Source organism: Ranitomeya imitator, chromosome 3, assembly GCF_032444005.1.
Source record: "Ranitomeya imitator isolate aRanImi1 chromosome 3, aRanImi1.pri, whole genome shotgun sequence".
Lineage (NCBI taxonomy): Eukaryota > Metazoa > Chordata > Amphibia > Anura > Dendrobatidae > Ranitomeya > Ranitomeya imitator.
The window spans coordinates 175,797,934-175,812,490 of NC_091284.1; the positions used below are offsets into that span (position 1 = coordinate 175,797,934).

Genomic DNA, 14,557 nt, shown 5'->3' on the forward strand with positions numbered 1-14,557 from the left:
GTAAATCCAGGCAAAAACACCGACTGAAACAGGAATGAAGCACCTAAATATGGCCACGTAAGAGAGTACATATGTTTCTGAGTGTGCCTACTATATCATTTATACAGAATTGTATCTTTCTCACTATGTTTGTATAGCTCTATACACCAATCTGTAAATTTCCTTATTCCTTTCTTTCCAGAAGCTTTTACTACCTGCAGCACAGAACTTACAACACACCAGAATCTATCCACTGAGCAAGTAAGGAGAGGAAACCAAAAAATAAGTGAGTCTACACTTACAGCTCATTTTGCTATATTGTCTAGTTCAGTTTTTTTCCCACTTTCTTTATACCACATGCAAAAGATGCGACAGGATGGCTATAACGTTGTGTCCCTGTTGCTACTTAAAAAATAAATAAATCTGGATTCTGGCAGCGTGATCACAGCCGTATAATATACACTGCTCAAAAAAATAAAGGGAACACTATAATCCCACATCCTAGATATCACTGAATGAAATATTCAAGTTGTAAATCTTTATTCATTACATAGTGGAATGTGTTGAGAACAATAAAGCCTAAAAATGATCAACGTAAAACACAACTAATATCGCACGGAGGTCTGGAGTTGGAATGGTGCTCAAAATCAAAGTGGAAAATAAAGTTACAGGCTGATCCAACTTCAGTGGAAATGCCTCAAGACAAGGAAATGATGCTCAGTAGTGTGTGTGGCCTCCGCATGCCTGTATGACCTTCCTACAACGCCTGGCCCTGCTCCTGATGAGGCGGTGGATGGTCTCCTGAGGGATCTCCTCCCAGACCTGGACTAAAGCATCCGCCAACTCCTGGACAGTCTGTGGTGTAACGTGATGTTGGTGGATGGTGCGAGATATGTCCCAGATGTGTTCAATCGGATTCAGGTCTGGGGAACGGGCGGGCCAGTCCATAGCTTCAATGCCTTTATCTTGCAGGAACTGCTGACACACTCCAGCCACATGAGGTCTGGCATTGTCCTGCATTAGGAGGAACCCAGGGCCAACCGCACCAGCATATGGTCTCACAAGGGGTGTAACGATCTCATTTCGGTACCTAATGGCAGTCAGGCTACCTCTGGTGAGCACATGGAGGGGTGTGCGGCCCTCCAAAGAAATGCAACCCCACACGATTACTGACCCACTGCCAAACTGGTCATGATGAAGGATGTTGCAGGCAGCAGATCGCCCTCCACGGCGTCTCCAGACTCTGTCACATGTGCTCAGTGTGAGCCTGCTTTCATCTGTGAAGAGCACAGGGTGCCAGTGGCGAAATTGCCAATCCTGGTGTGCTGTGGCAAATGCCGCGCGTCCTGCACGGTGTTGGGACTGTTTGGGCAGACACATGCACATTTGTGGCCTGCTGGAGGTTATTTTGCATGGCTCTGGCAGTGCTCTTCCTGTTCCTCCTTGCATAAAGGCTGAGGTAGTGGTCCTGCTGCTGGGTTGTTGCCCTCCTACGGCCCTCTCCACGTCTCCTGGTGTACTGGCCTGTCTCCTGGTAGCGCCTCCAGCCTCTGAACACTACACTGACAGACACAGCAAACCTTCTTGCCACAGCTCGCATTGATGTGCCATCCTGGATGACAAACAACCAACAACCCAGCATAGCCAGCCACTAGACTCTAAAACTTAACATTTAATATGTATACCTCTAAAATTATGTGTACTTTAAAAACAATTTGGTGCTCATGTTTAACCGTGCACTAGACAAGAAAAATGGCATGATCTCACCCAATTGCTGTCTCTCTTCTTGTTATAGATTCTTGTGCTTATTGAGAGCACGGCATGGGACGGAGACCAATAGACCTCTTCCAATGGGGGGGGGGAGAAAAAAAAAAAAATATATATATATATATATATATATATATATATATATATATATATATATATATATATATATATATATATATATAGAGGTAGGTGGGGGGGGAAGGGTTTGAAGCTATCTTCCCTGTCGTGCCCCGTGTATAAGACTCCCGCCCTAACAAGGGCAGTCCCCAAGTTTGAGCCTACTTAGTGAAGCCCTTTAGTTAATATAACCACCTTGGATGATATGTCCTCTTTCTCTTCCCAACGCGTTTCCCTCCCTGTTACGGGGGTTCATCAGGGGAATAAAATGTCCAGGTTAAATGTCCAGGTTAGTGGAGGTATTCTGCAGTGGCAGACATAACCTCATTCAGCGGCGTCCTCCATGTGAGGATAAGGCAGGGACTGAATGAGGTTATGTCTGCCACTGCAGAATACCTCCACTAACCTGGACATTTAACCTGGACATTTTATTCCCCTGATGAACCCCCGTAACGGGGAGGGAAACGCGTTGGGAAGAGAAAGAGGACATATCATCCAGGGTGGTTATACTAACTAAAGGGCTTCACTAAGTAGGCTCAAACTTGGGGACTGCCCTTGTTAGGGCGGGAGTCTTATACACGGGGCACGACAGGGAAGATAGCTTCAAACCCTTCCCCCCCCCACCTACCTATATATATATATATATATATATATATATATATTTTTTTTTTTTTTTTCTCCCCCCCCCATTGGAAAAGGTCTATTGGTCTCCGTCCCATGCCGTGCTCTCAATAAGCACAAGAATCTATAACAAGAAGAGAGACAGCAATTGGGTGAGATCATGCCATTTTTCTTGTCTAGTGCACGGTTAAACATGAGCACCAAATTGTTTTTAAAGTACACATAATTTTAGAGGTATACATATTAAATGTTAAGTTTTAGAGTCTAGTGGCTGGCTATGCTGGGTTGTTAGTTAAAAGTGGTCAGACGTGATTAGGAACGATACGTTCTGGTTTCTTTCTTTTTTCCTGCTGAATTCATGCCATCCTGGATGAGATTGTAGAGTCCCGTCTCATGCTATCATGAGTGTGAAAGCACAACCAACATTCAAAAGTGACCAAAACATCAGCCAGAAAGCATTGGTACTGAGATGTGGCCTGTGGTCCCCACCTGCAGAACCACTCCTTTATTGAGTGTGTCTTGATAATTGCCAATAATTTACATCTGTTGCCTATTCCATTTGCACAACAGCATGTGAAATTGATTGTCAATCAGTGTTGCTTCCTAAGTGGACAGTTTGATTTCACAGAAGTTTGATTTACTTGGAGTTATATTCTGTTGTTGAAGTGTTCCCTTTATTTTTTTGAGCAGTGTACATATTACAGCTGCTCAAGATGGACTTACTTTTTTTTTAACAATACATTTTACATAAGCATTCCATTCCAGACATGTATGGAATATCATATGAATATCCCGTAAATGTCTGATAGAAGCTTACTCGACACTCGCATAGAAGTGAATAGAGAGAAGCAGCTTTGAAATTGAGACAGGTGTAGACTTTAGAGGTGGAACCCATCTCAAATTGGACATTTAAGGAATATCATATGATAATGCCATAAATATCCATTATGGGAATACAACCTTCAACAAATATCCAATTCAGAACCAATCCGGGTATAATTGATGTCATTAACCCGGGAGCAGGTTTTTTTTTATCCAAGTAATAATTTAATGGTTCAGCTTCTGACTAAACCTCTCCAGTCCAGTGACTTTGAGCTACTAGTATTTAATTGTCCTGAAGTTACAACCAACTATCCAAAGTCTAAAAAAAACACCCAAAAATTACAAAAAAACACAAACAAAAACACAAGTATATACCTGTAACAACTGCACTACATTTGGTACTTTGTTGAACATTTCCTGCAGCTGGTGAAGGATGATATTATGACAATTACTGCACCCCGAATTAGGTCCCGTTGTCCCAAGTGATATGTGAAATTTATGGTGAACAGAATTCCACTGAATACTTATCTGCAATGTGGATGAAAAGAAATTAAAGTTCAAAACATGTAGGAGAATGCAGCAAAGCATTACGTATGTCAGGTGTGTGCTTTTCACATACCGAGCTTCCCTTGGTTTGCCCGTAGCACAGGATAAGTTTGCGATAATTGTATAATCTGACCTCAGAGAACAGGTTTAGATGGGGTGGTATGTCTGTAAGAGAAAAAGGAGAAAGAAAAATAAAAAAGATAATACACTGTAGAGTTAAATATGCTTCAAAAATAATGCTGAGAAATAAAGATTACCTTGTAAACAGCGTGAAAATTCCAACATGCATTCATACAATCGAGCAATGCTATTCCAGTCATTCAGAAACATTTCCACCACTTTGCGCCCACCCACTGGTTCAGAAAGGGGATTTTCATAGGTCAAGTAGACATGTCGTGTTGGACCTATACATTAAAAAGAAATGATTATAGGGTTACTATTTCTTAAATTTGACACAATAACAATCTACAAAGAGTGCAGGATTTACACCGACCTTGCTCCCTAGAAGTACTGCTGTTTAGAGGACAGTTTGCAAATACAAGTTCGGCTACCCATGTGCGATTATTCCTGCCTTGCAAACGAAAAGTGCAATCGAGAAGTGACTGTTCTAGTGCCTTTTGGGTTTCTTCACAAATTCCTTTACATGGGGGTATTCTTTAAATGTAAAGAGAAAAACGGAAAATAAAAATCAGTCCAACAACGTACAGAAGTGCCAAAGAAAATGCTACTTTAAAAGATCCCAAGATCTGAATGTCAGCTCCGTGGCCCTATATGTAAAATTAATAAGCTTTTCAAATATAATAATAATTTTATTTATATAGCGCCGAGATATTCCGCAGCGCTTTACAATTAAGAGGGGATTTGTACAGACAATAGACATTACAGCATACCAATAATCACAGTTCAAAACCAATACAAGATGAATGAGGGCCCTGCTTACAAGCTTACAATCTATGAATTCTGTAAAGGATCGTTTTGTTTGTCCCTTCCACTGTCAGTCAGGGCACGAGCTCTGAAAGTATACCGTGTGAGTAGTTCTCCAAGTCCAGATTCAGCACATTTACATTCCCTGTTCCCCCTGTGCATGGCGAGTGTATGCCCTGTACAGTGGTCACTACTGCTGAGAATCAGAAGTCCGAGTAACCAGGGGGAAAGGACCTAGCAGGTTTATATGATAATGTAGCAACAAACTGGGCTATAGAAAAACAATATTTGTGAGAAAACCCCTCCAAGGAGGGCTTAGGGCGGGTAACATTGGACCAGTGCAAAAGTTTTGGGGTCGACAACATCAAATTTGATTCTAACAACTGGATTTAAAGTCCACACAGAACATCCGGATGAGCAGCTTCCATTGTAATGATTGGGGAAGACTCCTAAGTGTCGTGGTGCTTTACTGGTAAAACTAGCATTCTGTTTTGCACTTAGTTAAAGGGAGATCATGTCAGCTGCATTTTACTAATAAGTAAAGTACAGACAGAGCCATGTTGGCGCTGTCATACTGATTAAAATGATACCTCATGTGAAATCAGGTTTGTAAATTTTCTTTAATTAGTGTTTGGAGTTTCCTTGTATTCATCTCTTTGTGCATTGGGGCAGGACCTGTGGGTAGGGTCTTCAGCTCTGTTCTGTCCTTGCCACTCTGTCCGCGTGTCTCCTCCACTTTATTTAAAATTTCATGCTGTCGCCGTCCAAGACGCGGGTGGTGCTTGCATAGATTCAGCTCCTGGAAGTCTTTAGGAAAATGGCGCCAGCCGCTGTGCATGCATAGATTGCGAAGTACCACCGGCGCCATTTTACTGTAGCCCATCATTTGTCCTAGCCGCAGATGGAGATTAAGGTCCTGGAAGTCTTCAAGAAAATGGCACAGTAACCTGCGCATGTGTACATTGCTCAGTTCCACCAGCACCATTTTACTGAACCTCACCATTCGGCCTAGCCACAGGCAGCACTGGTGCAGATTGCGCTCGTGGAAGTTTTTAAGGAAAATAGCGCTGGCAGAGGTGCATGCATAGGTTGCTCAGTGCCACTGGCGCCATTTTACTGAAGCCCACCATTAGATCAATCTGTCCATCACCGCTTGCGGCTAGGACGGCGCCAGTGCAAAATTTTAAATAAAGAAGAAAAAAAGAGACACCCAGACCCAGCAAAGGGGACAGAACAAAGCTGAAGACCATACCTGCAGTCCTGCCACTGTCCCGACCCGATGCACGAAGATATGAACACAAGGAAACCTCAAACAATGATTTTAAAAAAATCTACAAAACAGATTGCTTCGCCTGCTCTAACAGTGACTGATTTTTCTTATGCACAATATCAAGAAAGAAAATACAACGGACAAGACCGATTCCTTTCAATGTATTCATAATAAGCAGGCCCTTTTTCACACATGAAATAAATAAAGCAAAAAAAAAAAAATATCAACTTACCTTAGTATTCTAATAGCGTGACTGAAGCCATCCCCTTCTATCTGGACACCTTGATGGGGAATGTCCATGTTGGATAACTGTTTAAAAAAAAATCATGATCAGCTAAAATAAAAAAAAGTGTTCTGCTACAAAACCTGGGGAGTGCTGTGTGTGGGATCATACTGTATAAAGGGGGCTCATACAGTTTATAGGGGGCGGTGTTAGAGCTCATCTACTATATAATTGTCTAAGGGTCACTTCCGTCTGTCCTTCTGTCTGTCTGTCATGGATATTCATTGGTCGCGGCCTCTGTCTGTCATGGAATCTGATTGGTCGCGGCAAACCAGCCACGACCAATCAGCAACGGGCACAGTCCGGAAGAAAATGGCCGCTCCTTACTCCCTGCAGTCAGTGCCCGGCGTCCGCATACTCCCCTCCGGTCACCGCTCACACAGGGTTAATGCCGGCGGTAACGGACCGCGTTATGCTGCAGGTAACGCACTCTGTAACCGCTGCTATTAACCCTGTGTGTCCCCAACTTTTTACTATTGATGCTGCCTATGCGGCATCAATAGTAAAAAAAAATGTAATGTTAAAAAAAAAACAAAAAAACAAAAAAACAACTATTCTCACTCTCCGTAGTCCGCCGAGCCGCACGCGCCTGCCTCCATCTTCCGTTCCCGGCGATGTATTGCGAAATTACCCAGAAGACTTAGCGGTCTCGCATCCTGTGAACGTAAGATGGCGGCAGCCGCGCGCGTATTGCCGGAGTTTTGCTGGTTCCCACGGGTGAGTATGTAACTATTTTTTATTTTACTTATTTTTTTTAACAGGGATACGGTGCCCACACTGCTGTATACTACGTGGGCTGTGTTAGATACTACATAGGCAGTGTTATATACTATGTGGGCAGTGTTATATACTACGTGGCTGTGCTATATACTACGTGGGCTATGTTCTATACTGCATGCTATATACTACGTGGCCACTGTTATATACTGCGTGGGCAGTGTTATATACTACGTGGCTGCTATATACTGCGTGGGCTGTGCTATATATATTACGTGGCCAGTGTTATATACTGCGTGGCCTTTGTTATATACTACCTCGCCTGTGTTATATTCTGCGTGGCTGCTAAATACTGCATGGGCTGTGTTATTTAGTACGTGGCTGTGTTATATACTGCGTGGCCACTGTTATATATTGCATGGCCTGTATTAATGCATTGGGTATTCTACAATATGTATGTATATAGCAGCCACATAGTATATAGCACAGGCCACATAGTATTTGTCTGCTATATACCGTATTTTTCGGACTATAAGACGCACCGGACTATAAGGCGCACCCAGGTTTTAGAGGTGGAAAATAGGGAAAAAAAATATTTGAAGCAAAAAAATGTGGTAAAATATTTAATAACATAAATGACATACTATTATATGTGGTGTTATTATATATAATAGTATGTTATTATGTTGGAAGCTGCGGGACCAGTGTTGTGTCTGTACAGTACTATATGAAGATGCTGGAGGGTGAGTACAAGAATGGGGGCACAGGGCTTATATTTAAACCACCACTCCAGCACTGCAAAATAACACTGGAGTGCTGCTTTAAAATCCCATGGGAGAATTATAACTCCCAGCATGTCCTGCAGATCCTATGACATGCTGGGAGTTATAGTTCACCAAAGGAGTGGCAGAGTGCTTTATTGTGTTTTGTAAAGACTAACCTCTTAAATGTGGCAGCCAGCTACACTGTGGTGAGGTAAAAGCATCCCATGACTGCACACAGAGCCTTCCCTCGTTTCCTTTCCACAGCACAGGTTATGAGGAAGCTGCAGATTCTAGTGGAGAGCCTGAAGGACCTGTGACGATGTCAAGAAGAGGGAGGGCTCTGAGCTGCCATGTGATGCTCCAGCCCGCCCACTCCTGACATCAAACAGGTCCTGTTTGTGCACAGCACTTGGCGTCCAGCCCAGGCATGGCAGGCAGGTATGCAGCGATCTCCTCTCTCCTCTGGCCCCTGCTGCTGCTGCCTCCTCCTCCCCCGGACACACAGACCTCCCCAGCTGCTGCAGGAATCAGCGCTGGAGAAGCCATGTGTGTCCCTGCTTAAGTGCAGTATTCATTTGCTGCTCCCAGCTCACCTCTCAGCTGATAGGTGGGCGGGGAGCCGCTAATGAATATTCACTGCACTTAATAATCGGGACCACATGGTTTCCCCAGCACTGATTCTGGGCAGCGGGGACATCCTGAAGTGCGATCCCACTCACTGCTGCCCCCCTCCCCACATGCTACCTCCGCACCATAAGACGCACCCACACTTTCCTCCCAAATTTGGAGGAAAAAAGTGCGTCTTATGGTCAGAAAAATACGGTACTACATGGCTCCTATATACTACGTGGCCTGTGCTATATACTATGTGGCTGCTATATACATACATAAATGCATATTCTAGAATTCCTGATGCGTTAGAATCGGGCCACCATCTAGTGCTGTATATAAAGAAGCTGTGTGGGGGCTCTTGATGTATACAGGTGGGACGGTTTGGCCTCATACTGTACATAGGGGGTGCAGTGTGTGGACTCATACGGTATATAAGGGCGTGTCAACAATTATTTCTACTCAATAATAAGTGATAGAATTATAAATTTATATTGATATTAATTGTAATTAATATGTTAATATTAATATTGAACAGAATTCATTTTGGCCTATTGGTTCGGCCCTCCACAGCAGTCACGGTCTCATGTGGCCTCTCAGGAAAATGAATAGACCACCCCTATGGTAAACAATATACATCACAGTGCTAAACTCTTCAATATGCCAATGCTGCAAAGCCCTGCCATCTCACTTTACAGCAGCAATCATAGGGCGGTAGCTGCAGCACTACTGGAGCATTACTACATAATTAACCCTTTAACTACCATGAGCTATAGTGACCACACCATTAGTGCCCCATATAACCACAGCCTGCCTGTGGGTTATTAGGGCTGCTGGCGGTCTGACACAAACCCCAGGACTGTAATGGCTTCATTGCTATAGACTATTATCTTTCAGTGGTTCATTAATAGGCTACAATGTTTGCCAATGATTGCACTGCGAAGCTCCCAAGCGTGACCAAATAAACCATTTGATAATGCTAATGAAGTTCTTAAAAAAAAAAAAAAAGGATTTCACTGCAGTAGTGTGAAAATGAAAAATACAAATCATACAAAAAAGAATAGCCTCGTTTTAGCTGTCTGAATGTGCAAATACTAATTTAGTACTAATAAATGAAGTACTAAAATAGGGCTATTCTGGTATTCAGAGGTGATCAGGCAGCATGCTCCATCAAAGGATTTATCACAACCATAATCCCTTCACACTAAAGCCAATGTAGTCAGAAAATAAATATACATAAGTAATTAGTGAATTGCAGGCAAACTGATTGGAATTTGGTGTCTGTATTTAGCTACTCGTGGTAATCTGCTTTTAGTTCTGTAATTAACAAGACTTTTGTACAGGAAATACTGTCTGTTAACGAAGCCCATCATCACTTACTTCAGTTCGAAGTCCAATAAACGGCATGTTGGAGTCACACATGGCCACAAAGTGAGCGAGCACTTTATTAAAGGCACACATTTCTCCTGTCCGCTTTGGCTTCTTAGACGCCGGAGAACCCTGATCACCGGAGAGCTGCAAGAAGTTAATGACATTTAGCAATTTAACAGTGAAAATCTCAATAACGGATGAGAGATTTTTCATGATGCTGCTGTGCTCGGCTTAGCCTATTTTTCTATATGATGCTTAAATATTTACTTTGCGTTTACAGCCTGCTTTGACTTGCTTTCGCCATGTTCCATCGAAAGAGAGCTCATCAACATTTGTCTTGAATCGCTGCAGCAGAAGAGCGGTCGGAGGGTTCTCTTCTCCGTCTGGGTGACTGACCGACAAGTAGTGGTAGCTATATTCCAACTCTGTTGGGTTACTGGGAACCTCGAGCATCTCCACCACCTAGACACACAAAAATAGGGATTTTTGTGTACTCACCGTAAAATCCTTTTCTCCGAACCACTCATTGGGGTACACAGGACCGTGGGTGTATGCTGCTGCCACTAGGAGGCTGACACTAAGTAGATACAAAAAAAGGTTAGCTCCTCCTCTGCAGTATACACCGCCCACTGGCTCCGGATAATACCAGTTCGTAGCCAAGCAGTAGGAGATTAACAAGATTTAAAGGTAGTAACAACATGTCAAAGACTAAAACACTCGTCAAAGGCAACAAGCCAAAAACAATGGTGGGTGCTGTGTCCCCCAATGAGTGGCTCGGAGAAAAGGATTTTACGGTGAGTATACAAAAATCCCTATTTCTCCATCGCCACATTGGGGGACACAGGACCGTGGGACGTCCAAAAGCAGTCCCTGGGTGGAGAAAAACAACCCAACAGTGTAAACTTATGGCACCTGCTGTCTACAGGTGCGCAACCGCTGCCTGCAGAATACACCTGCCAAGGCTTGCATCTGAGGATGCCTGAGTATGGACATTGTAACGCTTTGAACATGTGTGCAGGCTAGACCAGGTTGCAGCTTTGCAAACCTGCTCTGCAGACGCGTGATTCCGAATGGCCCAGGAAGCACCCACCGACCGAGTGGAGTGTGCCCTGAGGCCCGCTGGGATAGGCTTGCCTCTGACTCGGTAAGCCTCTTGAATGGTCGACCAAATCCATCTGGCGATCGTTGACTTAGAAGTGGCCAGTCCCTTCCGGTGTCCCGCCGGGAGCACGAACAGAGTGTCCGTCTGACAAAAGGATGCCATCCTGGAAACGTACTTCCCGAGAGCTCTGACAAGATCAAAGGAGTGAAGAGCCGTCTCCACGCGGTGCGTTGGAGTAGGGCAAAGAGACAGAAGTACGATATCTTCATTGAGGTGGAAGGAAGACACCACCTTCGGGACGAAAGTAGGGGATGTTCTGAGGACCACCTTGTCTCAGTGGAACGTAAGGAACGGCGTCCGACAGGAAAGAGCAGCCAACTCCGAGACTCATCTGATCGAGGTAATAGCGACGAGGAAGGTCACCTTCCATGAAAGAAGAGATAGAGGGATGTCCTGCAACGGCTCGAAAGGAGATTTCTGCAGGACACCTAGGACCAGATTAAGGTTCCAGGCCTCTAGAGGCGCTCTGTAGGGAGGCACCACATGAGAGACTCCCTGAAAAAAAGTTCTGACCAAGCGATTTTTCGTTAAAAAAGGACTGACAAGGCCGAGACCTGCCCTTTAAGGGAACTCGGCAAAAGCCCCAAGTCCAGACCAGATTGGAGGAAATCCAGGATGGTAGGGATGTTGAAAACCATCAGAGGGCGACCTCTGCTTCTGCACCAATCGAAGAAGATCCTCCAGATCCGATGGTCTATATTAGCCACAGCCGTGGCATTGTCCGACTGGATACGGATGGGGCGGCCTGCTAGGAGATGATGGAACCGCATTAGAGATAGACGAATCACACGTATCTCCAGGATATTGATGGGGAAGGCATAACTCGTGATGAGTCCAAGTTACCTGCGCAGGGTGATGGCAAAAAAACGCACCCCAGCCTAGGAGGCTGGCATCGGTAGGGACTACCAACCAATGGACTGGGAGGAAAGACCTCCCTTGGAGGAGAGTGGATCGGAGCATCCACCATTGGAGTGACTGCTTGACCCGAGGAGAGAGAGGACACAGTCGGTCGAGGGAAAAGGGACTCACGTCCCAAGCGTCCAGCAGAGCATGCTGTAAGGGACGGAGGTGCAGTTGCTCAAATGGAATAGCCTCCATTGCGGCCACCATCTTCCCGAGAATCCTCATGCCGAAACGGATGGAACAAGGGGACGGCTGAAGAAGCTTCCCGACCCCTGTTGAAGAGCCAGGACCTTGTCCCGAGGAAGAAGCACCAGGGTCCAGGGTCATGCCCAGAAAGGAGATCCGTTGAGCTGAAACAGGAGATGACTTTTAGGTTGTGCGTGATGACACCGGCTTTCAGGCATTGATCAAGGTGGAAACTACCTCACGGGAGAAACCCGCTTGAGTCAGAACCCAGGATTCAACAGCCATGCCGTCAAACACAGGGCTCCTGAGTTCTGGTGGTAAATCGGGCCCTGAGAAAGTAGATCTGGACAATCTGGTAGGCGCCAAGGAACGTCTGCGAGGAGCTGGATCAGCTCTGCATACCACGCCCTGCAAGGTCAATCCGGGGCAATGAGAATCACCGGGACACCCTCTGCCTTGATCTTCCTGATTACTCTGGGAAGCAGAGTCGGGGGGGAAGAAAGGTAAGGGAGGCAAAACTGACTCCAAGGAAGGACTAGCCCCGATTGCTCTGGGGTCCCGGGACCGGGCTACAAATTGAGGTACCTTGGCATTGAACCCGGAAGCCATCAAGTCTACGTCTGGAGTACTCCAACGATGGCAAATCTGTTGGAATATGTCCTGATGGAGAGACCACTCTCCTGAGGCGAGACCTTGCCGGCTGAGGAAATCCGAGGCCCAGTTCTCCACTCCTGGAATGTGAACTGCCGATATGACCGAGAGGTTGTTTTCGGCCCAACAAAGCATGTGCTCTACCTTGCGCATTGCAGCACTGCTGGGGGTTCCCCCTTGATGGTTTATATCAACCAGCCCAACCGAGAAAGAGTAGCCAAGGAAATGCGGACGCACTCCTCGCAGGCTCGGAAAGATGGGCCTTTGACCAGTAAGTCGTCTAGGTAAGGAAGCACGAGTAGACCCCGAGAATGCAGAATGGCCATGACAGCCGCCATGACCTTTGTGAAAACTCTGGGGGCGGTGGCAAGACCGTGAACTGAAAATGTTCTTCTCCGATGGCGAAGCGAAGGAACCTTTGATGAGGTGGGAAGATTGGGAGGTACGCATCCCGAATGTTGATGGATGCTAAGAATTCGCCTTGTTCCATCGAGGCAATGACGGAACGGAGAGATTCCATCCTGAAATGACGGACTTTGACAAATCTGTTCAAGAGCTTTAGGTCCAGGGTGGGCCTTACCGTTCCATCCTTTTTGGGAACCATAAACATTTGAATAAAAGCCGCGGAACTTTTGGTCTTCTGGGACAAGGACAATCACTCCATCTTGCCGGAGCGATTGAATGGCCTTGGAGAAAGCCCGAGCGCGCATTCTCGCTTCGGGAGGGCGGGAAGTAAAAAAACGGGTCAGGGGGGGGAGGAAAAATCGATTTTGTAACCGGAGGACACCAGATCCCTGACCCACTCGTCGTGAACGACTGCGAGCCAGACATGATGAAACAAGAGAAGGCGTCCGCCTACTTTGCTGGTGTCGTCCATAAGAGATTGTGAGTCATTAAGAGGAAGACTGTTGGGGTCTGGATCCCCTGGACCTAGACTGTGTGGGCGGTCCCTCCAGGAATGGTTGGGCCTGTACGGAGCCTGAGGGCTTTTGTCTCTGCCGGCGCAGCGCCCCGAGCCAGGGGAATTGGCTGAGGAATGCCATGCGTAAGATCCACGAAAGGACCGAAAACGAGCTTACGGCTGTCGTCGGAACGGTTGTCTGAACCTCTGTTGGGGAAGGGAAATACTTTTTCCCCCGTAGTATCTGAAATCAGTTTGTCCAGCTTTTCGCCAAATAGACTGCCACCGATATATGGCAGAAGTGTGAGGGATTTTTTTTTTTTTTTTTTTTTAGAGACGGAGTCCGCTCGCCAATTACTCAGGCATAGCGCTCTTCTAATCGCCACAGCGTTTGAAGCCGTAAGTGCAGAGCAGTTCGCAGCGTCCAGGGAAGCATTTACTAAGTAATCGCCCGCCAGGGAAATTTGATTTGCTAGCTCTACCAAGTCAGAAGGAAGATCACTGCTTTGTAAGGCCTTGTGCAGGGAGTCTGCCCAAGAAGTCACGGCTTTGGCTACCCAGGAAGCGGCGAAGGAGGGAAAGAGTGCCGGGCCTGAAGCCTTGAAAGCTGAACGGGCGAGACTGTCAACTAGGCGGTCTGAGGGATCTTTGATAGAAGATCCGTCCGGCACTGATAGGACAGTTTTAGAGGACAAACGTGAGACAGGAGGATCCACAGGAGGGGATTCTGTCCATTGTTTGCGGTGATCAGGAGAAAAAGAATATTTGGACTCCAGAGATCTCTGGCCCAGAAAATGTTTGTCTGGACGCTCCCTATGGCGCTGGACTATGTCCTGGAACTCCGGGTGATTGGCAAACACCTTGTGAGTACGTTTGGTCCTTTTAAAAAATATTAGAGGTCGCCGGTTCCTCATCAACCTGAAGGGACAACACCTTGTGAGTACGTTTGGTCCTTTTAAAAAAT

At 45.8% G+C, this 14,557-nt stretch overlaps 1 protein-coding gene across 2 annotated transcripts in view; it reads right to left on the reverse strand.

The window, feature by feature from the left end:
* MED14 (mediator complex subunit 14) overlaps positions 1-14,557 on the reverse strand; it is an 87,986-nt gene that overhangs the window by 30,458 nt on the left and 42,971 nt on the right. For both annotated transcript variants that reach the window (XM_069761628.1, XM_069761627.1), the window contains exons 14-20: positions 10,058-10,252; positions 9,800-9,934; positions 6,279-6,355; positions 4,346-4,506; positions 4,110-4,256; positions 3,926-4,017; positions 3,682-3,834 (exon numbers count right to left, since the gene is read on the reverse strand). In XM_069761628.1, coding sequence (XP_069617729.1) covers positions 3,682-3,834; positions 3,926-4,017; positions 4,110-4,256; positions 4,346-4,506; positions 6,279-6,355; positions 9,800-9,934; positions 10,058-10,252 — 960 coding nt within the window. The remainder of the gene's footprint in view (positions 1-3,681; positions 3,835-3,925; positions 4,018-4,109; positions 4,257-4,345; positions 4,507-6,278; positions 6,356-9,799; positions 9,935-10,057; positions 10,253-14,557) is intronic.